Source organism: Vigna unguiculata, chromosome 7 (assembly GCF_004118075.2).
Source record: "Vigna unguiculata cultivar IT97K-499-35 chromosome 7, ASM411807v1, whole genome shotgun sequence".
NCBI classification, from domain to species: Eukaryota; Viridiplantae; Streptophyta; class Magnoliopsida; order Fabales; family Fabaceae; genus Vigna; species Vigna unguiculata.
Genome location: NC_040285.1, coordinates 17,752,756 through 17,780,266, shown reverse-complemented (window position 1 = coordinate 17,780,266; position 27,511 = coordinate 17,752,756). Strand labels below are relative to the sequence as shown.

Below are 27,511 nucleotides of genomic sequence, written 5' to 3'. Positions count from 1 at the left end.
AATATTTTATTTATAATAGTGATTATTTTAATAATCAATAATTTTTAATTTTGTTAATTAATATTTAAATTGATTATTATTTAGAAGTTTTTTTATAAGGGTCGCTGATCATTCTTAGTAACCACCTATAGAATTTTCATTATTTGATTGTCTTGAATAATAGGAGTATATTGATATAAAATAAGAGTTATTAAAGAAAAGTAAGAATAGCTAGACTTTTTTTTAATGAACATAGTTATATCAAGGATAAATATAGTTTAACTTATATTTTTTTGACTCACTTTTAACAACTCTCTCATTCACATTAGATTATTTATTTTGATTCTTTTAAGAGATGTGATGTGATGATCTAATGGTGATGGTGATTGAAGTGGTGAGTTAAAAGTGAGTAAAAAAAAGTGAGTTAAAGTATATTGTCCTTATATTAAATATTTTTGTTTTTATTTTTTTAAGGACAATAAGTTGATATAAAGTAAAAGTTATTAGAGAAAAATAAGAATGTCTAGATCTTTTACTTCATGAATATAGTTATGTTAAATATTAAAATGTGTTTTCTGCGACCACATACAAAAGATTAAAATAATTCAAGTGAGTAACAACTTACGTAAGACGAAAGTTGCAATAAATAATGCACAACCAGAAGGGTTTCCGACGAACCTCTGAACAACACAACCGCTTAACCATGGCACACAAGGAAGCCTTCCACGACGACGACTGCTTCGGAAACCACGAAGGACGAACCCAAAACTTCTTCTGTGAATCGCTTCCTGCGAACTGCTACCGTTTCGTGCAAACCGCTTCGCTTCACAAATTTGATTTTTGTCAAAATTTCTTTCAGTGGAAACCGCTACGCTACTGCTGGTGTTGTCTTCTTTTCACAGGCGCACGCGTCCCTTGATTCTGTACACTCCAACACTCGATCATAGTGTCACATCGGACACATTATAATAATTTAAAAATAAAAATAAAAAGCCACATCACAATGACACGTAGGCAAGTTAAAAAGAGGATAAAATTGATGGTTAAACTATCATTTTCTATATCATTAAGCCTTTTGTGTTCAATATTTATTACATGTGAAAAGTGATTGAAATAGAAACAACCATTTAAATTAATCATTGGTACACGTGTGTAATTTTATTTACTATTTTTTAACTTTTTAATAATTTATATTGAAATATTGGATTAGTGTTGAGACTGTTGTTGTGACGTTATTTTATTTATTTTTTTATAATTCTGTGTTTATAGAAAGTTATATAGACACAGCATCCTGTTCTACAATTATAAAAAAATTTGTAAGCAATAATAACCTATACGGGAACAACAATGTCTCAGCAGGAGCGGATAGACTTGAGAAGTGAAGACAAAGGAAGCATACAAATTCAATTTGATTCTGTGTGCCAAGCTGGAAGCTAGGTGAGCCCACAATCTTATGAGGTGTTACAAATTTGGAAGCCATAGCCATGCAAGGTGAAGAATGTCACCAACTCAGTAACTCACCTTCACTTACGTGTCTCTCTCTCACTCTCTTCTCTGCACTATAAATCACAACCCCTGTGTTCTACATTTCACCAACCCCTTCAACACTTCCTTTACTTCAACATGGCTAAGCCCTTCACGCTTTCTGTTCTTTGTCTTTGCGTGCTGCTCTCGGCGAGTGCATGCTTTGGTAGTAGCTCCAGCACCAACAGGTTCAACAGGTGCCAACTCAACAGCCTCAACGCGCTGAAACCCGACCACCGCGTTGAGACCGACGGTGGTTTGATCGAGACCTGGAGCTCTAAACACCCTGAGCTGCAATGTGCTGGCGTCACTGTTACCAGACGCATCTTGTACCGCAATGGCCTCCAGATGCCATCTTACTCACCTTATTCCCAGATGATCATCGCTATCCAAGGTAATTAATTCACATTCATCGCTTCTGATTGTTCTTATCTATGCTTATCTCATTGCACATTATAGCTAAAGTCGTTAACTTGTTTGTGTGGGGGTTACAGGAAAGGGAGCACTTGGGCTTGCATTATCGGGATGTGCTGAGACGTATGAGGAGCCGGCGAAGGAATCTAGTTCGAGTTCGCAGAAGCCATCGGACAGTCACCAGAAGATTCGTCAGTTCAGTCAAGGTCACGTACTCTTGATTCCCCGGGGTGTTCCTTACTGGATCTTCAACACTGGCGATGAAGCTCTTGCTACTGTCACTCTTCTTGACACCTCCAGTGAAGACAACCAGCTTGATCAAAGTCCCAGAGTATGTGATCTTTAACTTCATTTTTCTTTCTTTCATTCACAAATTGCATGAGTAAAATATGTTCCTGTATATATGTAGGAGTTTTACCTTGCCGGTAACCCGGATATAGAGCACCCAGAGGCAATGAAAGAACATCAGCAGCAGCAGATGGAGGAAGAAGGTGGCAACGTGCTCAATGGCTTCGGCAAACGCTTTTTAGCACGAGCCCTCAACATCGACGAAGACATAGCAAAGAAGCTTATCTCTCCAGACGATGAAATGAAGCAGATAGTGAAACTAGAGGAAGGCCTCAGCGTGATCAGCCCCAAGTGGCAAGGACAAGATGACGATGAAGATGAAGATGACGACGATGAAGATCAAGATGAAGATGAAGATGAGTCTCGCCCTTCACGGCGACCAAGCCATGGAAAGCGTGTACATAAAAAGGAGGAAAAAGAGGTTGAACCTTATCCTCACGGAAAACATGTCCACAAAGAGGAGGAAAAGGAGGTTGAACCTCTCCCTCCCCGGAGGCATGTACGCAAAGAAGAGGAAAAGGAAGTTGAACCACTCCCTCCACGACGATCAAGACATCACCAGCATCACCATGATGAGGACGAAGATGAAGAAGACAAGCCTCGCGCTCGCCGCACACGAGGACCAACCCCAAGCCCCAGAGGAGAAGGACACAGAGGCGTGGAAGAGGACGATGAATCAGATGAGTCAGTGCGACACAAGACCCGCCACGAGAAGAGTTGGAAAGAACACAGACCAGCAGAAGAAGATGTAGAAAGAGGAGAAGCACACGAAGAATGGGAGACAAGAGAGCGCCATGGATCAAATGGGCTTGAGGAAACAATCTGCTCCTCCAAGCTTCAACACAACATTGCTCGCCCTACAGGCGCTGACTTCTATAACCCTAAAGCCGGTCGCATCAAAAACCTCAACAGCCAAAGTTTCCCAGCTCTCAAAAAATTCGGACTTAGTGCCCAGTATGTTGTCCTCTACAAGGTACGTATATAACTGTTTGATTAAAACATATGAGTAATGTGTTGTTGGTTAGTAATGAAATTTCTCTCGTTACGCATTATATCGATGCAGAATGGAATCTACTCTCCGCATTGGAATATGGATGCAAACAGTGTGGTATACGTGATCCGAGGGCAAGGGCATGTTAGAGTGGTGAACAACGAAGGGATTGTGGTGTTCGACGATGAACTAAGGGCGGGACAGTTGCTTGTGGTGCCACAGAACTTTATGGTGGCGGAAGAAGCTGGAGATGAAGGATTTGAGTACGTTGTGTTCAAGACAAACGACAACGCCGTCACCAGCTACCTGAAGGAGACGTTCAGGGCATTCCCTGCTGAGCTTCTTTCCAATATTTACAAGCTAAAACAGAGTCAAGTCCATGACCTCAAGTTCAATGGAAACTGGGGTCCTTTGGTCAACCCTGATCCGTCTCAGGATCAATCATCTTGAGCAACAAGCATATGCATGATGGTATATGGCATCTATGGCCATTTTATGAAGTAATAATAAATTTTGCACGTCAAATTAGTAATAATAGTAATAAATAAATAAATAAAATAATGGCCTATGTACCATCCGAGCAAGGCTTTGTTAATATCTGAGTGGTTCTGTACACTGCTGAGACATTATGTATCTCTGAATCGTCTTTATTAATTTCAAGAGTTTTGTCTTTATTCTCTCGTGTTCTTTTTCTCTTTCTGGACAAGTTTCGATTGTGTTTATGTAGGAGTTTACAATCGCTAATTTAATACTCTAATCGAAAGAAATGGAGATATTTGTGTCTATGGAAAGGCTTGGGTTGAGTATAAATGGAATATAATTAAAACCTTTGCCAATGTTTTAAACATTCTGGTGTTTTATCATATATTTGAATAAAATTCATCTGCTAATTAAGGCAATAAGGCCAGCATAATTAACCAAATTATCTTTCAGTTTAATATAAACATATATAAATGTTTTAATTTTGAATGTTTTTTAATTTAATTTAGTAAATTCATGGAATGCGTGGAAGACCAACTAATTTACAACATAAGACGGTTTTTCCTTCTAATTTTCTTTTATTGTTATGGGTGGTTAAAAAAGAAAATTCATGATCATAACTTATAATAATTAAAGATTCAATTTTATTAATAAAATATATCGAGACTAACATTTATAAATAAGTAATAAATATCTATCGTTAAAATGTCTATTTATTTATTTTACCTATATAATTATTCATATTTAAAAATTAAGAAATTACAAAAAGTAATTAATACGATAAAGTCAACTCATTCAAAATAAAATCATGGAACAGATATTTAAGATAAAATCAATTTAATAAGAAAACAATTTAAAATATTAATAATTGTAAAAATTTAGTAATTCTATAATATCTCTAATTAAATGATACGTAATTAAAATTAAATCTATTATAAAATTTGATAAAAATACTTGGTAAGAGTTTGACAGCACAACCTTGTCACACCTTCCTGTGCCTTTGAAGCGTCTTCCTTCCCCAAATTGCGATCCATTCCTATGCATTTCTAATTCTCCCAATCCGCCAATATAACCAGTAATTTCCGAATCTCCCAAATCTCCAACGATTCCATATCCCTAATTTCGTTGTTGACTGTGATATCCCACCAAAGCATTGCTGTCAGTGTTTTCTTTTTGTCTCTTGAAATTAATGGGTTAAAGATGGGGTGATTTGGTGTTTCCCACATTTGGCTTTGACCTTATAGTTGGTGGTGCAGAAGCAGAGCAAACCTTAAAAAGATCCATTAGTGTTATCGTTCTAAGAATGAATTAGATACTTATCTGCTTATGGTTTAGTCTCATCCTAATAGACGCTTAGACTACTTGGAATTATTGTTTGTCGATGATCAATGGGATATGAATTGATTTTATTTAAACTACTCTTGAAATATTTTGGGTAATTTCTGGTATTAGGAGATTATAGTTGTTTTATTCAAACCGTTGTTATTTGTGTTATTTGAGTGTTAACAGAAAAATACTTCATCCTTTGTTCTTATATCGTTGATCCAGTTTCATATAGGAGTGGCAAAATGGGTCAGTCCGACCCGTTTTGCTCGTTGAAAACGGATCGGGATGAGCCAGCCCATTAGGAGAAAAAAGGCCAGCCCGTATACCTGTGATTTGAAAAAAAAAATGGCAATACATGTGATTCAAAATAGAACAGAAATGCATGCATTGAAGAGTAGTTTCACAAATAAAGCTCCTAACAAAGTAATCTGAACTAACTAATTTGACTGTCCAAGGAAATTACAAATTTGTCCTTAAAAGAAACAAAATAAAATCTAAAACAATGCTGAAATAGTGTTGCATGTATTATGTTCTGCTGCAACTCTTTTGGAACAATTGCAATCAACCTTCTCATTCAAAATTCACATTCCAGTAATCTGATTCCAACCCAACAAATCTGAACTTAATCCAACTTCTGTTAAAAAAAGGCAATTCAATAAGTGAGGATGCTTTACAATGAAAAGACAATTCAATAAATTAGAAACAAATACCAATTGTCATTCTGTATCACTTCCAGGATCATTAGAGGCAGCACTAGAACAAGTCTCCTCTATTTTTTCTATCTTTGTCATTGTCTTCATAATCTTTAAACAAAATAAAGTAAACAAAAAATTACGATATAAAAAATTGTGTATAAGAAATAAAAAGGACCTGAAGACATCTATAATAAACAATTTACCATCACAAAAACCATGCTTCCAACTGGAAGTACAAATAATTGCCTCCACACTTGTTGACAACAAACAATTTCTATACTTATTAAGAATCCTAGAACCAATGATAAATGCTGATTCAGATGCGACAGTAGTAATCAGGATGCTTAGCAAGTCCCTAGCCATCAAAGCAAGGTTTGGAAAACGTTCATTGTTACTCTTCCACCATTCAAGAACATCTATAGCTACTGAAAAATGAATATCCAATGTTGGCTCATCTAAATACGTATCAAGTTGATTCTTTCCTGTTTTAGCCACTAGTTGAAGTTTACGTTGTTGTAATTCCTAACACGATAAACAAAATAAAAGAATATTAATATGAACAATAATTATTATAAAATTAGAAGAAAGTAAATAACTTACATCAAATAGGTTTGGCTTCGTAGAAGATGAGAATAACGCATCACTCAGGGAACACTTTTGAGCATTTGAAGTTGAAGTCTTTGAAGAATATTGAGAGAATAAAATGCAATTTGTCCTTTATCTTCTCCACCTTTTGTTCCCAACAAAGAGGGTCAACCTTTTCAAAGCAGAAACCCAATGTAACTAATTTCATCCTTGGGTCTAAAATTGCCCCAAATGCAAGAACAATACTGTATTCATCCCAATATTTGTCAAATTTCACCATCATCTTTTCAGCCATATTTCTTATAACTTCGTCTCCATCTTGCACACTCTCCATTAAAAGGCATTGAATTTTCCAAACTTGAAAAAAATACAAGTTGGATGTAGGATAACTCGAGCTAGACATCAAATTTGTAATAGAAAACAGTGATCTTTTATGCTCTTTTCCATGCCTCCTCAGATGGATAATACTTGTAATTCTCATCAACTAAGCGTAAATTTTCAAAAACCCGTTGGGATTTAACATCACTTTGAAGCATAAAAAAGGTTGAGTTCCACCTTGTAGGAACATCTAGACACAATCCATTTGATGAATCAATGTTCCCTATTTGTTGAAGGCATTCTTTAAATTTAATCATTCTCGCTTCAGAACCTCTAACATACTTTATGCTCTGTCTCATTTGATCAAGAGCATCACCAAGTACCTTCAACCCTTCTTGTACAATCAAATTTAAAATATGAGCAGAACAACGCACATGAAAGAACTCTCCACTACAAACCAATGAATTATTTAAAACCAATTGATTTTTAAAATTTTTCACCAATACATCATTGCCAGAAGCGTTATCCAAGGTGATAGAAAATATTCGCTTTTCAATTTCCCAATTTCCCAATCATGCAAACATGCATTTATCTTCTTAGACAACTCAAATCCAGTGTGAGGTGGAGGGAAATGGAAAAAGTTAAGAGTTTTGGTCCTCAACTTCCAATTTGAATCAACATAATGTGCTGTTAAACTTATATAACCTTCAGTAGTGCAAGATGTCCATAGATCAGAGGTTAAACAAATCCTACTTGTAATGTTATGCAACTCACCCTTTAACTTGATCTTTTCTCTGTCAAATATTCTCAATATGTCCTTCTTAATAGTATTCCTAGAAACAAGAGTTGCTTCAGGATTCAAATAACTTATCCAAGTCCTAAGTTCAGGGTACTCAACAAATTTGAATGGTAAACCATGCCGAATAATTAAATTAACACACAATTCACGAGACACCATTTGGTCTATTTTTTTGGCTTTCAATTTTCCTTGCATGTCCACCATCATTTGACCCACATCATCAAATCTACATTTGGTACACTTTTCAATATGACGCTTTAAATGGGAAGTCCCATATCTTGCACCACCAATTATATATTTTTGGTTACACCCATTACACTTTGCCCTTTCTTTTCCATCCTCACAAACCCCAATCTTAGTAAAGAATTTCCAAACATCAGAGGATGATAACTTCTTCTTTTTCTTATTAGTTTCACCAGTTTTGTTATCCTCAGTCACACTATCGGTTACAGTATTTGGTTTTTCATGGACATCCCCATTAGGTTTGCTAACTGAATCATCCATTATTTTTATGAGGTTCCTATCACACAAAACCCAAACTGAAAAACTGAAGATGACATATACAATATAACACAACACAACACAACAATAGTAAGCATTACAATACGCACTGCCACAATCAAAAATTGTCCAAACCAAACTGATACAGTAATGCACTAAACAAATACCAATAGCAGAAATAAAGACCAATACGCAATGCCACCAACTCTCAATATTTTCCCATCTGAGCCTAAGCACGCAGGGCCGCCACCACCCAATTCCAAGGTACCAAACATATAACAATGGCAGAATTGAGGAATCGAAAAATATATAGCAGAAACAGAGACCAATCAGATTCAGCACAAACAATAATTCAATGTAATTGGCAGTAGAAAAAGAACACAACAATTAGGGCAGGAAGGGGAGTAGAAAATTCAAAATCACCATGGTGGTAGCAGAACCAAAAATTAGGGCACAAAGTGGAATCGAAAATTGAAAATCGGGAACGAACTTGCGTCGCCGTCAATCGTGATGATCGTTGCTCGCGTTGGTCGTTGTTCCACCGTCGGAGATTAGATGCGAAGTGGGAGAGATTGTTGTTCGCGTTGATCGTTGCTCGCGTCGGAGATTAGATGCGAAGTGGGTCACTGTATACCGTCGCCGTCTTCCTCCATGGCTCACGCCGTCGTCGTCGCCAGTCACCTGTGCGTAGTGGTCCAGTGGTGCGAGGTGGACCGGTGGTGCGTGCGTGGTGGTGTGCGTCTGGCTGAAGGAGAAAATGATTTGGGGCAAAAGAAAAGAAACTCTACGAAAGAAAAGAAAACTTTTATCTCAAGAGCCAACCTTTCATCACACACGGGTCAGCCTTTCATCACACACAAGCCAGCCTTTCATTAATTTTTTTTCATACACGCGTTACGGGCCAGCCTGCGGCTAGCCCGTCATGCAGCCTGACCTATTGACGGGCCAAATTGGCCAGGTTAGAACGGGCAACGAGTTGAAAATTCTGACCCAACCCGTTCCTTTAATAACGGGCTGATGGGCTGGCCCGTTGGGCTCAGCCCGTATTGCCACCCCTAGTTTCATATAGATGCTTGGGAAGTTAGCATTATTTGTTGATAAGCCAACTTTTAATGGTTGCTTCCTTTTTCCCAATTTTTGGTTTGTATGGTGGAAGCTGCAAAATGCTTCAAAACTGTCTTGGTGGTATCTTTACAGATTTCAACAAATCATAATGTCATATTAGAAGAATTTTGTTGTGGAATAGCTCACAAATTCACAATTCACAAAGAATAGTCTACCACACATATAACTTAAATAGAGCACAAACCAAGTGTTGGAAACAAAAGAAGAAGGTACACAAGAGAAAACAAGAAGAACAAGTACAAACAAGATTGATTTGGTTCAATCGAAGTGTCTATGGATTTTAATCCATGTCCATGGAAAAAAAAATACTATCATAAAGATTAAAACTTAAGAAGTTCCTCTCCATAATAAACTCTTGCACAAGACAAGAAAGATAACCTAATACAAAGGTTATGAGGTCCTATTTATAGTGCAATTTTGTTATAAATTGGCCAAACATGAGACACACCTACACTCTGATCTTAAGACACGTGAATAATTCTCTTAATACTGAACTGGTTAATCGCTAGACGATACCCAATAGGACGAAACACACAAATCATACATGCTTCAATAAACTATACAAGACTAGTCTTCTCATCTTCATGTAATATATGTCATGTCAGAACTAGAGAAGCAATAAGATTTCAAAGTTTATTCTTTATTGGATTTGCTTGAGTGGATTGTAGATTGCATTCTTAAGTGTACTAGATCTAGAGTTGCTCAAATGTGTACCTGTTTGAGGAACAAAACCAAAAGTGATGATTCAAACCTTTAGTAAAAATAGTATGATACACGATTTGCATTGCACGATACGATACAATTCACAACCCCACGATTTGAAAGACAATATCTCAAAGATGATCATCCTGCATCAAGTCAAGTTGTCCAACATCTCTAACACCTCTGAGTGATTCCATCTAATTGGGTATATATAAAGGTGGACTGACGCTCTCTTTTGCAGTCCTGTATTTGTTTTCTAAATGCTGCTCTAATTGCTTTACTATTGGTTCAACTTCATGCAACTTTCAAGTCAGTTTTATGTCTTTCCATACACCTTTATGCTAATGTCATTAACTTGACCATCTAAAGTGTGTACCTGCATTATGATGGTTTCTTTATTCTAGGTTCAACACCAACAACTTTGAGGTACTCATCCTTTGTTAACCTGATTCCTTATTCTTCTTATAAGAATCTTTGATTAGGATTGAGATGGTTATGATGGAATGGAATCCCTTTGTGCCTTCTTCTGCTACTGCCAATACTATTATGTTCCCTTTGTGATATGAATCGCATCATAACCCAAATGGAGAAGACTAATATACCAATTTGCTGCAGTTTCTTTTATTTAAATAAGGGTCCAATGCTTTGCAAAATTGACTGACCAAATTGTGTTTTGGCTTAACAAATTAATGGACTTTAGTTTTGCTTTATTTTCAAGTTGTAATAAAGGCCCATTTGACAACTGAAGAACCAGTCTTTGGAAGACCAAGAAGACCTTTGCTGAATGCTTGTGGGTAACTTTTGTTTGCCTTAATTTCAGTTACCATCAATATCTAATGGATCATTATTAGTTTGAGTGGATCATTAATAGCTTTAAGTGGACTGTAACTGTAATTTATATGTCTTTTGTAATTTTAGTGGTTAAAGCTTCTATATAAACTGAACCATTTTATCAATGAAAACAAGTTAAGTTTTGTTCAGAAATTCTATTTTCTATCTAATAGTGAGAATGATTCTCCTAGTTCTTGAGTGTTTCAAGAACCCTTGGCTGTATCAAAGGAGTTTTTCATTCTTTCTGTGTTGCCTCCTTTGGAAAGAGTGATTCTTTCCTTCTACTTTTAAATTCACCTCTTATTTCTTTTTTCTTCACCCAATTTTCAAAATGAATACCTAATTCTGCCAAAAAAAAATCTCATGGTCATAACTGGTTCTAACCCTAAAGATCCTAAGTCAACCCTTGTGCAATGAGATTCGCATCATTTGGTATTAAGAGCCTGACTCTAGGTTTGGAATAATAATGGAAGTTTACTATACAAGGTGTTTAATCAAAGGCTGTCCATATTTAGTTGCATACGATTATGGAAGCGACAACAATGTTGTGAGCCAAAGATTGGTGGAAAAACTCTAGTTACCGACAAACGTTCATCCAAATCAAGCATGAATCAAATTCGATACAGGGAAATGTGTGAAAGAAGTATTATGTGGTATCGCTCACATGGATTCTTGTCATCTTCTTTTGGGATGGTCATGATTTCGTTTTAAAACACTCAATCTTGATGAACGTTAGCTTGATTTGAGGCATGAGGGACATAAAATTAAGTTGAAGTTTATGACATCAAGACAGGTCAGTAAGGATCAACACCGACTGAAGGAGAAAATAGAAAATGAAAGAAAAAGCAATAGAGAGTGAAGAAAGAAGGGAAAATGAAGAAAAAGAAAAGGAAGTAGAGAAAAAAGGACAAAAAATTTATTTGTCAATGATTGTTCTTCTACAGTTTGTGATGTCATTTTACAGGAACAAAATGATAGGAATGTTAATGCAATACATCAACTTCCATGTTTGAAAATGAAGCTTGTTCATAGTTCTTTATTATGCATCTAGTTCGCTGATGAAAAACAAAGTCTTCAATCACAATGCATGGAGTTATTTGTTGTTACATATAAAGCTGGGGTAGTGTTGGCAAAAGAGGTGGTCCACGGATTGCAACCATTGGAAAGGAACAAATATGAATTTATTCAATTTATATTTCACCCTAGAGGAAGAGAATTAGTTTCAAGTTGTGGAAAAATAAAGTCCTTTACAAGGACATAATAAACTTATATTAAAGCTAGAAGAAAAATAAAGTCTTAAGATTCGAGACAAATCTTCTCGAAGAAGGAGGGTATGATATAAATCGCGTCATGACCCAAATGGAGAAAGATCAATATACTAATTTCTTGCAGTTTCTTTTATTTAAATAAGGGCCCAATGCTTTGCAAAATTTACTAACCAAATTGTGTCTTGGCTTAACAAATCAATGGGCTTCAGTTTTTCTTTATTTTCAAGTTGTAATAAAGACTCATTTGACAACAAAAGAACGAGCCTTTGGAAGACCAAGAGGACCTTTGCTGAATACTTGTGGGTGACTTTTGGTTGCCTTAATTTTAGTTACAATTAGTATTTAAGTAGTGGATCATTATTAACTTGAATGAATCATTAATAGCTTTAAGTGGGCTGTAATTGAAATTTATGTGTCTTTTGTAATTTCAGTGATTAAAACTTCTATATAAGCTGAACCATTTTATCAATGAAAACAAGTTGAGTTTTATTTAGAAAATATTAGAGTTTTATCTCTTCTATCTTAGTGAGAGTGATTCTCCTAAGTTCTTGAGTGATTCAAGAATCCCTGAGTTTTATCAAAGGTCTTTTATCCCTTTATGTGTTTAAACTCTAAGGCTTATCTTCCATTCTTGGAAGTGTGACGTCTATTAATTTCCGCTCCATCTTCTTATCTATTTCCATTTTCTCGTTTTAAATAATTTATCAGTTTTCTTGCTTATTAGCATTCCAATATAGATAGATCCATAAAACGATCTACCCTTCTGGATTCACATCACTTTGTGACGTGCATATTCCAGAACACTATTTGTTTGAGATACAAAAAAGTTAAAGAATGAATGGAACATAATAACACATGCAAATGGAACATAATAACACATGCAATTAAAAGGTGAAATAGTATTCGTATCCATTAAGATATAAAGTTTGCTAGAAATGAAAAGTTTAATAAACAAAGGTGTGCAAATGCATCATTTGTAACGAACCAATTATAGATACTACATAATAAAATCAAGCACACAGTTCACAATAGATACATAATTATATCATGTACAGTCCCCATATGAAAGATTTTCCAAAAGAGTATTTCAAAAGAAATTAAAGATAAAACTTACATAATATATATATATATATATATATATATTATTCTTTCACATTTTACACATTATACTCAAACATCACAATCTAAAGTGCATATCACAAACAAAGGCCTCATGGCTTACTTATACGCACTAAACATCTGACTTTACTTCCGTAAGAGAAGTGTATTAAGTAGAATTTGAGATCACGCACCTGCCATCACTTACCCCTACCTCTCAAGAGCTAGGCTATATCATTGTCAGGCCACATCGCTAACAAAGAGTATGACAGAGTAAATTCTATATTTGTGAGATTCAATCTCTTGTTGAATCCACGTATAAGAATATCTTTGACTCTTACAACTAAATATTTTTTCTACGTTAGTCTAATACTAGTAGAGTCACTAGCAGAGTCAATATAATCTCATTTGAACTTTATTGTTAATACACTTTGCACATCACCACACATTGTACTATTCCTACACTAGGAATCACTACATTCTCATTCCACATAATTCATACCCATACACATCATACAACATATAAATTAAACACACGATTTATACATTCATAAATAATATGATCGTTTCGACAATGAATATCTCAATTGGTGAGTATCAACTAAAGTGATACTCAACCCAACGACTACATTACTTGCCTAGCGAAAATATGCCATTGATGCTCTCTATTTTTACATAAAACTCCCTCACTCAGTGAAGTGCAGGCTCGCTCAGCTAGAGAATACTAGGACTAAATTCTTTAAAATTCGCCCGGTGAAAATCCTTTCAACCAGCGAATCAAGCACACACCTTGCTCTCAGGTTTTTGATATTTTAATTTTCGCTCAACCACTCTTATTCGCTCAACCGATGAAAATCCTTTCACCCAGCAAGTCAAGCACACACCTTGCTCTCGGGTTTTGATATTTTAATTTTCGCTGAACCACTCTTATTCACTTAGCAAACATACCTCTTGACACCGCTCTTAACAAGCTCGTCCAACGAGTGGTAGTTCGCCCAACAAGTGGTAGTTCGCCCAACGAGTAAAAATGTTAGAGCTCTCTAGAATCCTGATTATGCATTCTCGCTTAGTGAGCCACATGCTCACACAACGAGTCTGCACAATTTTGTAGAACCAGTTCTGATAGTTGTGCTCCTAACCAATCTATCTAGGCATTTCATTCATATTTTAGATGAAAACACACATTATAATAATCAATACCTCAAACAAATCTAGGAAGGTCATATAACCAATAAGAATCACCATCAATCCAAAAAGAGTTCTGAACACATACTAAACATCATTACATATTCAATCTTATAGAAACATCATTTTAAACCAGATTTGAACACAATATAGCATCATATTCCACTATCCCATAAATCTTGTTGGAAGTTCCATACCGACTAGAGATAAATCCAATTTAGAGTATATAAGTGGGTGCAAACCTCACCCTATAAGTCAGTTTTGTGGAGTTGAGTTAGGCTTAAAGTTCACTACTTAACATGGTATCAAAGTTATGGTTTAGTTCCTATGCTAGTGAAATTTTTGATGTTTGTTGGGTCTATTGCTCCACCTGCTATCAGACCATTATCGGACCACCCATTAATATCTAGTTCCTCGCTCGAGATGTATATAGCTCTATCTGATGGGGGTGTTGGAAGTCCCATATCGACTATAGATAAAATAAAGACAATTTAGAGTATATAAGTTGGAGCAAACCTTATTTTACAAGCCAATTTTATGTGGTTGAGTTAGGCTTAAATTCCACTTCTTAACAAATCTCAACACCTAGCAATAGTATTTAAATCTAAACTAGCTTCCCTTACTTGGTGTAAAAAACACCATAGAGCTTTAAACTCAGAGGATACTTTAACTACCTACACAAACATCAGATCAAAGAACAAAGCATATTGCCACGATCACAACTATGCAAATATTCACTTTGAGCAAATTTGAGGTGCATGCATGGTCCATATAGCCATTTGCACCTTAAAATGCTTCTAAAAGTAAAGAAAAAGTGAACTTTTTATGTTTTCAATTCTGATCAGACATATATGTAGGGTTCTCTAATGTGACACCATTGGTGGTTCTTGATTGTTGAACAAATGATTGGTTGAGTCAAAAACATAGAGAGAAGGTAGAGGAAATTTTAAAGGTAGTTTTAGAGAGATACAAAGTTTTTATACTATTATTATAATACTATTTATAGTTCAACCTTTTAATAATAAAATAATCGAGTATCATCTTTTAAAGCTATATCCACTACTTTTTATCCCCTTTTCTAGATCCTTAAATCATCATTGTAGCATTGTGCAACAAAGAGAGACATATAATATTTTGGTGGGATCGATCAAAATCTTATCCCTCTCTATTCCTGCTTACTCAACTCTTTGAGAAGGACCAGGAGATAATATGAGAAAGTCAAAAAGATTAAAAATAGACTCCAACTTAAAGAATTTCTTATCATTTAAGTAACAAAAATTGAAAATTTCAAGAACTAGTAGAATCCTGAATTGAACACTAGTTATTATTAAGAAGAAAGATGCAAAAGACAATATAAACCTTTTTTTGAAGATAAATGCCCTACCTTCACTCTTTCATATGAATTAACCTTTAGTCTTTCTCATGTCATCAAGTATACCATTTATACGTGTTTAGGGTTTTAGCTCTTGTGATCTACATTTGTATATTAAAAGGACAAGCTAAATTGGAGAAAGCCTTTGGAATTCTGTTGAAGAAATTGGTATCATTGTTGATGATTGAAGTTGATAAGCTACAGAGGCAGATAATCTCAATAGTTCTTTTTGTGCTTTCTAATTTCTATTTAAGGTTTGTGTTTTACGTTTCACACATTATTTGTTGAGTATAAATAACGTCCCATTTTGTGTTGTGTTTTCATGATTTAATATTTGGAAATTTACCCTTCAAGGAAAACTAAGAACACATTCAACTTTCAACATTGTAGGGGTAATTACTGAGCTGAGATAATGAGTTATCAACTTAGCATATAAACTAGGGGTGATCATGGATTGGATTTTTAATAATCCAATCCACATCCATTTTGGATCCAAATAATTGGATTAGATTTTTGATCCAAATCCATTTTTTCAGAAAAAGTAGATTAGATGTTTTTAAAATCCAGATCCAAATATTTGGATCAAGTTTAAAATTCAGATCCAAATATTTGGATCAAGTTCAAAATCCAAAATCCATTTTTCATAAAATAAATTTAAATTAAATTTTCTAAAACTTATGTCCATAGGGTCGACACCATAGAATTTGACAGATTTTTTGTCGGGGCCAACGAGGCCAAATTTCAGCATGGAATGGACTTGGCTGACTTTCGGTCAAGGCTGACTAAATTTTGGTCGAGCTCAACTTGGTCGAATTCTACCAAATTTTGGCTGGGTCGACTCGGCCGAATTTTGGCTAGGGTCGACTTGGCCAAATTCGAACGAATTTCGGTCGGGGACGACATGAACAAATTTTGGCCAAGGTCGACTCGACAAAATTTCAGTTGAGATCGACTTGACTGGATTCGACCGAATTTCGGCCAAGGCCGATTTTGCCTAATACGACCAAATTTTGGCCAGAGCAGACTTGGCCAAATATTGCCACATTTGGGCTAGGGCCTGATTAGTCAAATTTCGGTCAAGGTTGACTCCACTAAATTTGTCAACTGGAACCGACTCGACTGAATATGGCAAATTTTCGATCACGACCGACTTAGTTGAATACAGTCAAATTTCGTTTGGGACTTACTCGACCGAATACAGCTAAATTTGGGCTAGGACCGACTCGACCAAATTTTGGTCATGACCAACTCGACGGAATTCGACTAAATTTAGATAAGGACCGACTCGCCTGAATATGTCCAAATTTCTGTCGCGATCGACTCTGCTGAATACGACCAAATTCAGGCCAGGACTAACTTGGTTAAAATTTGGTCGAGGCTAACACAACCGAATTTTGACTGGAGCCGACTCGATTGAATTCGGCCGAATTTTGGTCATGGCCGACTCGGTTGAATACAACCAAATTTTGATCATGACCGACTCATTTGAATACCGTCAAATTTTATCCAAGGCTGTCTCAACCGAATACGACCAAATTTGGTCCAGGGCCGACTCGGCCAAATCTCAATTGGGGCCAACTCGATTGAATTCGATTGAATATTGACTGGAGTCAACTAGGCTGAATACAACCAAATTTTGGTGGCGATTGTCTCGGTCGAATACGGTCAAATTTTGTCTAGGTCGGCTCAGCCCAATGCAATCAAATTTGGGTCGGGGTGAACTCAACCAAATACTTCTAAATTTTGTCCAGGACCAGTTGGGCTAAATTTTGACCGGTACCAACTTGACTGAATTTGGCCGAATTCGGCCAAATTTCGTATAGGGTCATACTAACTCAATCAAATACGACTAAATTTGGGCTAGTTTGTCTCAAGCTTTAGCCTAACCTAACCAAAAATATAAATTGAAAATTTGGATTGGATATTTTGGATAATCCATTTTGAAAATTTAGATTTAGAGAATGGATATTCAATCCATAAAATATATAAAATGTAGATCATATTGATATCCAGATCTAATAAAATAGATTTTAAATGGATTAAATTTTAATAAATTAGATATTAAATGGATTGGATCAGAGAAAAAATGGATTGGATCATGAAAATTGAATTTTTTGTCCACCCTTGATATAAACCTCCACCACATCCCTAAGAACAAGCGTGGAGACCAGCATAACAAGGGAGTTTGGAATCTGGACACCGACAAATCTGTCATAGGTAATATGAAAGGGTAAGATGAACAAAAGTCATTAGAGAGAAATCTAAAACCACATTGTTAAATAAAATTAATCAGTTTAAGGAGTAAAGGAGTATAACTTATATGCATATGTAAGGTTAGGCTAAGGTCATAAAGTGGTTGGATGATGCCAACTAGAAGCGTAGAAATGCTAAGAGCTAGTGGTAGTAGAGGTAACCCTCAACTTTTCGGCATTAGGAACATTGGAAATATGGTGAGGCTAGCTGCTGTAAATTTAATTTACTAAATTGAAAAACAAGAGCACAACTGTGTAGGCAGCGATCAAAATTTGTTGCACATTAACAACTGTTAACTGAAGATCCCAAAATTCACTAAATATGTAACTAACACTTGGCTAATGAAGGATTAAGAGGAGATTAAATTTTTATCTGCAAGATAGCAGGACTCCATATGTGTAGATTTAGGATAATTATGTTGACAGATGTAGTCTATGACAATTGCAAACTGAAAAAGTTTCATTATGGTAGTTCTGTATGTCTCTTCATTACAATTGGGTTGTTAATGCCCCCTTTTTTATTATGCTGCTTTTGTATAAGGAGGACTATATTGTTGATGCTTGAATGCGAAACTATATTTTGAAGCATGTGGATTAACCCTTAGAGTAGAAGTTGTCAAATTCAATTTTTCTTTTTACAATTATATATATTACTGCACATAAATGACTAAATTTACTGCAAAGGACATTTAGTTGTCTTTCCATGCTTCTATCTTTGCATACTTTACTCTGATCGGAAAACTCGAGTCAACCACGTGAACTTCAATTATAAATTGTATCAAATGTAAAATATTGTTTAATAAACTTGGGCTAGTTTGGATTAACTTCTCCGTAGCTGAAATGCAAGCTAAAATCAACTTGTCACCTCAACTTTTGGACTAGTTAAGCGGGAAAACTTGTATAAATGTTAAATTGCATAGAGAAACTCAATTCATTTTACATTTTTACCATTTTATTTTCTTCAATAGTTTTGCATGACCATGTTTATCTGAACAACACTTTAATCAATGAAGTGACTAGAACTTTTAGCAAACTGACTAAGCAACTAATTGCCTTTTTCTTAGGCTTTTATCTCAACCATGATTCTCTCACTCTTTTCTTTTCTAATTAGATCAGGCTTCCTAACACAAGGAATCAAATAGAATATTTAGATTTCTAGTATATAATATGTATCATTGACTTGCTTTCTTGGATTGGGTTCTCTTGCTAGATCTGACCATAGTTGTTAAGGGAGACACATTTCAAGTTTCAAACAATTTAAATGTCTTCGATAACTTGCCAGTTCTCTTGGATGCTTTCTAGTTCTTCACCGGTATTGATAGCTAATGATAAAAGTACTAGTGTGTGACATGCTAATTTTTCTCAAATCCCTTCCCAGATCTCTTTGAAAAGCATTTGTTCTTCATTGAGGACCAATCCAAACAAATAGGTCCAAGTTGAAAACTTGCATTTGATTTCTTTGACGAAACAAGGGAAGCTTGGAGTAGAGAAGTGCATGAATTCATTGAGAGAATGGATAGAGAGGGTATTTCCATTAATCCCCAATCTTATGAATATCTCTTTAAAATGTTTGGAATGCTTAGAGCATTGTTTGATGGAAAATTATTTCATAATAGAATGCAAAGATTCTCCAACAACAATAGATTAATTGACAATTGCATCCTCCAAATACACTACAGATTTAAGTGAACCTTAGGCTACACAAACATATAGGAATGTCTGTTGCTTCCATCTGTCAAGATGACGTGTGCTCAACATTAATCTAGATCAAGATCTTGAGTTATGAGCTAAAGTTGCTTTCTTCAATAACTCCCTAATACGAGCATTGTCAATTCTGAAAAAAAATATTATCTATTCGTACAGTCGTGCATTTAGACAAATTCAAATAAAGATATACCGCTTAAAAAAACCATAGTTTCATCTAGTTACCTAGATGTTATGTAAAGAAGAAAATAGTATTTATTGATGTATTTAATGCATGATTAATAATCAAACTCATCATACCTAAGAATGATATTCGAAAGAGTTCAAGTTGATCAACAACTAAAAAAGGATTGTAACTCTTTCAAGTATATATAAAGTCATTTAAGAAGAAGAAGAAAGAAAGAGACCAAGTTGTATATTGCGAAAACACCGCTAAAATTTCTTTGTCATTATCCAAGAGTCGTTGTTTGACAAATAATACTTAGTTATTAGGTAGGAGTGACTATTATGCAAAGAATACACAACTAAGCCAGAAGTGACTTATTGAAAAAAAAATGCTTGATTCTATAAAAGTGATGTGTTAAAAGGATACTTAAACAATGTCAACCAGAAGCTATTGCAATCCAAAAAGAAATAAAATTCAAGGGTTAGTTTAGAGTGATTACAAGTTCAAATAGTATTCAAGGGATTAGCCAGTAATGGTTAGAGCTTAAACAATAATCAATGGGTTAGCCAAGAGTGACTACAAATCCAAAAAATACTCGATGGGTAAGCTAGGAATGACTATGAGCCGAAAAAGAGTGGGGGCTTCTTCCTGCACCTCCAATGCCTTCTTCAATACCCCCAAAGCTGAGCAAAAATGACAATTAAGTCCATACCTACCAAAGTAGCTAAGGACTTTAAAAAAAATATATTGAAGCATGCTTTTTAACGGATACCTACACCTCTAAAATTTCTCACATTTTCAACTCTGCTCCCCAACCTCGTTTGTACGAACATTGTTATTTTCTGATACATTTTTCTATTCATTAGCATTGTGGTCCCTGCACTGTGGTCTGTGAAAAACTCAATCGTGGTCCCCTTTCCCACTTACCAGTGTAGGACTCCTTTGTGTTGGTATCAAGATGGAGAGGCAGTGTTGGTTGGACCTGAGCTGTTGGAGCAGACTAATGAGAAAGTGAGAATGGTGAGAGATAGGATGCAAGCCTCTTCGAGTAGGCAGAAGGCCTATGCAGACCACAGGAGGAGACCCTTGGAATTCGCGGTTGGAGATCATGTATTCTTGAGGGTGACTCGGACCACTGGTGTGGGAAGGGCTTCTGCTCGAGAAAGCTTTCTCCTAAGTTCCTTGGCCCTTATCAGATCTCGAGGAGGATTGGGCCGGTGGCTAACGAGATTGCTTTGCCTCCTCAGTTGGCAAATCTCCATATCTGGTATTCCACGTGTCATAGTTGAGGAAATACGTGTTTGATCCGTCTCATGTGTTGGAAGCAGAGGATGTACAAATCAGGGAGGATCTTGCTGTGGAGGTACCACTAGTTTCTTTGGAGCATAGTCGAGTGGAGGAACGCCGAGGAAAAATAGTCAGCCTAGTCAAAGTCATTTGGGATCGGAGGACAGGTGACTCCACTTGGGAGTTGGAGGAGGATATGAGAAAGTCTCATCCACATCTGTTTACCTAGTAAGTTTTCATTTTCGAGGTCGAAAATTTTTGTTGTTGGGGAGAATGTAAGGCCCTTTTATTTCAGCCCCAATATTTAAGGGTTGCCCCAAAATCTAATGGGCCTAAGGGCTAGGCTATAGGGTGTCCAAGGCCCCTAAGGCAGCCAAACCCTTCTCACTTCTGTCATTCTTGCAAAAATAGTACACTCACACTCTTCTTTTCTCTCCTTAGAGCTCTGCTAGGGTTTAACCCTAATCTCGATCTAGTGAGCTCAGTCCCGTTTTCTTGCTTAGTGTAAGTATTCTATAGCTCATACCTCCCTTTTCCATTCGTATGTTCGTATTTCCAGTTAGGGTTTCGTAGTAAGCTTGTTTTAAAACTTGCTCCGCTATTCTTTTTCCAGCTCGTTAATATGTTCCTGGAGTTTTTGTGTTCCGTTGTTGGTGTCAAACTCTTCTGCTAGCTCTTTCCAGGTAAGGGAAGCTACGGTTCACATTTGAATGTGTTTCTGCTGTGTTTTTAGTTCTGTTTTGTGCTCTTGGGTGATTTTATGGCCTTTAAGTTTCTATAAATATATACTATGCCTTGCTCTGGTTGATTTTTATGCTGGCTTGCACGAACAGTGGCGGAGATGTGATAATCTTGCCCAAGCGAGTGGATCTCGCCTAAGCGAGAGTATTAGAAAACCCACCCAGGTGTTGCGCGAGCTGTCGATTAGGCGGCGAGCTCTTGTCTTGAGCGAGAGCCCATCTCGCTCAGACGAGGAGGTCTCGCCTAAGCGAGAGGACATGCAAGCCATTGTTCCCCTCTTCTCGAGCCCTCGCCTAGGAGAAAGGAGCTCGCTTGAGCGAGAGACCCTTTCGCCTGAGCGAGACCTTCTTGCCTAAGCAAGGAGCCGGGCGAGGGTGCATTCTTATTTTGTGGTTTCTCTATTCTTGGATGTTTGGCACATGATTGATTGGATTATTATGTTAGAAGCATGAGATGAATAAATATGCATGAGTGAAATGGCTTATGGGTTGTGAATGATAAGTTTAATATGATCTTGGCATGTGACTTGTATGGGATGGTTGGTTATCAAAGTGGCATGGTTTTGGCATGATAAATGATTCTATATTGATTGTTGGAAGCATGATGTTGGTTTGGTTAGGGCGTAATTCCAAATAGTTTCGTGGTGGTGCCTCATTGGTTAGGGCGTAATTCCATGAGCCTCTAGGTGAGACCTCATGGTGGTGCCTCAGTTGGTCAGGACGTAATTCCATGACCCCTATTAGTGGGAGTTCATGGTGGTGCCCCATCTATATAATTTAGTAAGGATTCAAAGTAAGGATTACATCCTGATACTCTAAAGAGTTAGTTAGTCTCACATAGAGCGTATTGACTCGAGTGGTGAGAGTATCAGGAGGCCTGAAAAACTTTAAGGGCTAACCTTGTGTGTGGGAGAAGGAAACACTATAACAATTAGCTCGGTAGAGCAGTAAAGACCACCACAAATGCAAGCATCTGCTGAATCCGACTAATTATATGTATCCGGATGAGTCGTGTCTCAGTCTTAGTGTATTTTGTACAAGTCATAACATGATTGGTTGACATATGCATCTTGAACTATGAAATTGTATGTTACTTGTATGATAAACAATTTTCTACTCTAGCTTACCCTTTTGTTTGTTGTATATTCTGTTTGTGTGGTTTTCTCTCTTTGTGATGATCATCAATTTATTGATGTGAGCAGATGGGAAGAATCCTCGTGGTCAACAGGGAGATGGTGATTCTGCTGCATAGCCTGTCTTCGCTGGATTCCGTTTAATTGGGCTTTCTCTTATGGCTACAACCCATGTATTGACTTTTCTTTTAATCTCAATTTGATCACTGTTGAACTTCGTACTCTGTCTTGTTTGACATCGTGGTATGCCTTGGATATTGTAAGGAGTAATATTTATACTCCAGGACCACCAATTGTAAGCGTGGGGGAACTGGGAAAGAAGAGAGGCAGGGAGAAATGTTGCGGATGTGAGGAGGCAGCGAGGTCAAAAATTGGGAGTGGAATTACACATTAAATAGAGTGAAAAATAGGAAAGAGAAATTTAATTATACTTTAACGTAATTAATAGAGGATAATTTGGTAATTTTGTATTTATTGGAATTATTGAAGAAGGCATGGGAGGGTGCAAGGAGAAGCCGCAAAAGAGTTAGTCATGAGTGATTATAAACCCAACTAATACTTGTTTGTACTAATGTTTGCTTAGTAAAACTATTTTTGATGAGAATTGGATGTATCATGCGTTGTTAGACAATATGACAATATCTTATATTTTTTTTTTCTTATTTCTTTGCATTACATGTATTATCTGCACTAATTTGGAGATGAGAGTTATTGTGAGAACGTTTTTAAAAAGCTCTAAACAGGTAAATTGGTTCAATTATAAGTTAATCCGGTTACAATCAATCAAATGTAATATAGGATACAAAGTAATTAAGTGATTGATTGTGATACAAATTGTTTGAATATTCATTATTAAACAATATTGACAACTTTTTAAAATAATTAAAATACAATTCAACACCCTTATTTACAATTAACTGTGTTTTCTCCCGTTTTTGCCGATCCTTAATAAAATTGATTGTTATAAATACTAAAATGAATCTATTGATTTAATACTCAATAACATCGTCAGATAAAGTAAGGACTGGACTAATAATCAAATTTTATTAATTAAGTACTTACATTCAATAAGACTTCAAAAATTTATAAGACAATTCAACCAAACGAAAAATATACATTAAATTCTTTTTACTCAATATTGATAAAATACATTCATATTACAACCTAAAGTAATAATATTTTAATTATATTTATATTATTTTTTAATTTAAAATTTTAATATATATTATTGTATTATTGAAAGAAGATTGTCAAATATATTTATTTTTAACAAGGGTGTCAAATTACTATTTCTCATTATGATTTTTCAAACTCTATTGATTTGAGATATTTTATTCAAATTTATTTTCAAACTTCTCAAATTTCTAAGTCCAAAAGTAGAAATGACAATGTGGACTGATCTGTCTGGTTTTGATTCGTTCTGCATTTGGCACGTACAAAACGGATTGAGATGGTCCGCTTTACATAAGAAATGTGGATAAATTTCTTTGGTCCGTCCATCATAATGTTTAGTCCACGGGCAACCGTGACCTGCATGAAAAAAATATTTATTTTGTATTTTATTCAACAAGTAAAATTTTAATAACCTTATTTTTATTTAATTAAATTAGTAAAAGTAAAAGAAAAATTATGTAAGTCTATTTATAAAAAAATAAATAATATTCAAATTTTATAATTCCTAATTTTTAAGTATAAGTAGGTTGAAAATAAAAATAACTTTGATATAAATTAAAACAAAAGAAGAAATTAGAACAATAAATATATTTTTGAATGGACTAGAGAAAAAAAAAATCTAATTAACAACTTACTTATAAAAGACTCAATGTATTGAGTCACCATATTTTAGAATATTAAGCCAATACGGATCGAAGACTCAATGTATTGTGTCACCATATTTTAGAATATTAAGCCAATACGGATGGGTCCATCGTTAGCCCATAGTTGACCTTGAGAGTTAAACAGAAAGAGTCTAAATGGACCAACGGGCTAAAATACCAAGTACACAAAAAATCAAGGCTAGCCGCACACTTTTTCTTATTTGGCCCAAACCACCATCCCTGTCCACAGGACCAGAAATTCATTGAAGTTCACATGCTCAAAAACTCATCCTCAAGTCCAAAAGTTCAAAAGGCAACAAAACATATACCTATTACTAATTAGCTAATAAACAAATTTGCGTCTAACTAACTATCATGTTCAGTTGAAATATCTCTAACATCATATTTAGCCAGCATCAGAAGTCTCGTAGTTCTTGTTCTCCCATGTACACATCGTACCAAAAGTTGACATTATCGTAAGCACTTGACGCATGCACCCCATTGGAAGTGAACAACGGAGAGAGTGAAGATTGGAAGTCCCGGTGAGCGGCGTTACCAGGTGAGAGAACTTGAGACCAGAAATCATCATCGAGCGATTCAGTCTTCACGGGCAAGCGATGTTGATGATCAATAGCAGTAGCGCAGTTGTGGTCTCTGCTGTCACTGGTGGTAGAAGTGGTGAGGGTTGACACGTCAGTGCTTGCACACTGTGGAGATGACAGTGCCTTTTTTTCCTCTGTCACGGGTTGTTGTTGTTCTTGTTTGGGAATTTGTGTGCTGACCAAGGACAGCTTTTGTTTCGTGTCTTTGTCTTGTTGGGACACCCTCTTCTTCAAGTGGGTGTTCCACACGTTCTTTATTTCGTTGTCTGTTCTACCTGGTAACTTTCCTGCTATGGCTGACCATCTGCACTTTACGTTTTCATATATCAATGTTCATTACTGCATCACAAACACTTTTTTTTTTTTTGCTCTCACACCTCTGTCACTTAATTTTATTTTTTACGGTTTCATCAGCATGCATACATCATGTTAATTTCGTGCAAGAGAACAACAAACAGAATAATTCAATAAAATTTAGATCTTTAAAATAATGTTTAAATCTTAAAAGATTAAATTGATTTCTGTTCTTCTTACTCGTGCAGTGCACAGTTTTTCGAGTCAGACCATCGTTCTTATCACCTCTAACCATGGTAAAATAAGATTACTTTAGTTCAGACAATTAAAATAAACTTTAAATCCAATAAACCCCAGTTTTGATATTTTAGGAATTTTTTTAATCTAAATGAAATCAATCAAATTGAAGTGAACAAAACTCAACCAACTCAACCTGTTTTCCATAAAAAAAAAATCACACCCATCTAAATTTTTATGGATGAGTCTTTAGAAAGAGAACACCCAAAAAATAAAAATAAAACTCGATATCAATTTCAATGAAATATTTCAGGTTTCAACCCAAAATCAGTAATAATATACTCTTTAAGATAAAAAAATAAAAGAAAAATAACCTGTTTCCCAGCTTTTCATGCAACTGGATTATCTTGTCTTCTTCTTCTCTTGTAAAATTGCCTCGTTTAATATCTGGCCTAAGATAATTTATCCACCTGAGTCTGCAACTCTTTCCACATCTCGAAAGCCCTATTGATTAAATTGAGGGATAAGAAAACAACGACAACAACATTAAACCAAACTGAGATTTGATTGAATAAGAAAGCAGTACCAGCTTGTCTGGGTAGAGCATGCCAATTTTTGTGACCATATGTGTTGATATGATTGATGAGAATGCGATCTTCCTCAGGACTCCAAAACCCTTTGTTCAATCCCAATCTCTCACAGCAAGGAATTCTTCCCATTTTTTCTGTCCCTGTTTCTCCACACACCAAATCAACAATCACTCTTCTCTCTTTCCTTTAAACTTCAACTCAGAATCAGCCAGCCAAAACAACAAAATTAAATTAACGTTGAATGTTGAGCCTAACCTCAGACACATGTTATATACTTCTGTACACTGCAATGCATTATTAATGTTTTTAATGTTATAAAACTATGGGTAATTAATAATTTCAATAAAAAATTATTAAAATTAAACACAAGTTGTATTGAACAGTCTGATGCTAATTTTTTTTAGGGAAAGAGGAATTTGCATTTATGGCAATAATAGCTTATTCACTGGCTGAATGATGCTTTTCCCTTCCAGAAGAATCACTCCCATCAAAAATTTATTTCCATAAAAGAGTTCACTCAATAATTTACATAAAAAAATTATTATTAAGAAACGGTAATTATTATAAGATTTATTGTCTGGACATATATAGCCGGATGATAAATAAATTTGTTATGTGGTTATTGTTTTCATTTTTTTTTAACTAAGAATCCTTATATTGATTGAATATGATTATAGGTATGAGAAATACTAAACTTTTTTAATTGAATACACAAATGAATATACACATCTCTCTCATTCTCGTTCTCATACCCGCCAACCATAGTACCCATCTCTATCATATCTTCATCTTCATTTAAATTATTACAATATTTATGATCTATTAAATAACCTTATAATATATATATATATATATATATATATATATATATATATATATATATATATATATATATATATATATATATATATATATATACACACACACACTAGACCGTAATATCCCGACCGGATATTACTAATTTAAATAAAATAAAGTAAAATAATATCAAATATGTCATTATTATTCAAAGTTCTTTCCCAAAACGCGGGAAAATTAAAACCTTACTAAAATGCATCAAAATTTAAAACCATAAAGTAAACTCCATGTTTACTTAGTTAAAAAATGATCAACTAAATGGTTACAAAATAGTCAAATGTAGTCTATAA

General features: G+C 35.3%; 3 protein-coding genes across 3 annotated transcripts; 1 reads left to right on the top strand and 2 right to left on the bottom strand.

The window, feature by feature from the left end:
• The first annotated feature begins 1,560 nt into the window (after positions 1-1,560).
• Positions 1,561-3,930, top strand: LOC114191854 (glycinin G4-like). The gene is made up of 4 exons (XM_028081287.1): positions 1,561-1,897; positions 1,998-2,248; positions 2,327-3,238; positions 3,329-3,930. The coding sequence occupies exons 1-4, from the start codon at positions 1,603-1,605 to the stop codon at positions 3,704-3,706; spliced, it is 1,836 nt and encodes a 611-aa protein (XP_027937088.1). The 5' UTR covers positions 1,561-1,602; the 3' UTR covers positions 3,707-3,930.
• A 2,843-nt stretch (positions 3,931-6,773) lies between these two features.
• LOC114191242 (zinc finger BED domain-containing protein RICESLEEPER 2-like) lies at positions 6,774-7,963 on the bottom strand. The gene is made up of 2 exons (XM_028080414.1): positions 7,167-7,963; positions 6,774-7,110 (listed from the first exon to the last, which is right to left on the bottom strand). Exons 1-2 carry the CDS (start codon positions 7,961-7,963, stop codon positions 6,774-6,776), a joined length of 1,134 nt encoding a protein of 377 aa, XP_027936215.1.
• A 16,774-nt stretch (positions 7,964-24,737) lies between these two features.
• Positions 24,738-26,584, bottom strand: LOC114192402 (transcription factor MYB13-like). The gene is made up of 3 exons (XM_028082114.1): positions 26,360-26,584; positions 26,148-26,277; positions 24,738-25,546 (listed from the first exon to the last, which is right to left on the bottom strand). The coding sequence occupies exons 1-3, from the start codon at positions 26,490-26,492 to the stop codon at positions 25,057-25,059; spliced, it is 753 nt and encodes a 250-aa protein (XP_027937915.1). The 5' UTR covers positions 26,493-26,584; the 3' UTR covers positions 24,738-25,056.
• Positions 26,585-27,511: the final 927 nt, after the last annotated feature.

Excerpts from the sequence above, each read along its gene's own strand:
- LOC114191854 (XM_028081287.1), top strand. The coding sequence starts at position 1,603 with ATGGCTAAGCCCTTCACGCTTTCTGTTCTTTGTCTTTGCGTGCTGCTC. Across the intron at positions 2,249-2,326 it reads AGCTTGATCAAAGTCCCAGA|GAGTTTTACCTTGCCGGTAA; the intron begins GTATGTGATCTT and ends GTATATATGTAG. Across the intron at positions 3,239-3,328 it reads AGTATGTTGTCCTCTACAAG|AATGGAATCTACTCTCCGCA; the intron begins GTACGTATATAA and ends ATATCGATGCAG.
- LOC114191242 (XM_028080414.1), bottom strand. The coding sequence starts at position 7,963 with ATGGATGATTCAGTTAGCAAACCTAATGGGGATGTCCATGAAAAACCA. Across the intron at positions 7,111-7,166 it reads ATAACGCTTCTGGCAATGAT|TGGAGAGTTCTTTCATGTGC; the intron begins GTATTGGTGAAA and ends ATTGGTTTGTAG.
- LOC114192402 (XM_028082114.1), bottom strand. The coding sequence starts at position 26,492 with ATGGGAAGAATTCCTTGCTGTGAGAGATTGGGATTGAACAAAGGGTTT. Across the intron at positions 26,278-26,359 it reads TGCTCTACCCAGACAAGCTG|GGCTTTCGAGATGTGGAAAG; the intron begins GTACTGCTTTCT and ends TTTAATCAATAG. Across the intron at positions 25,547-26,147 it reads CATGAAAAGCTGGGAAACAG|ATGGTCAGCCATAGCAGGAA; the intron begins GTTATTTTTCTT and ends CGTAAAGTGCAG.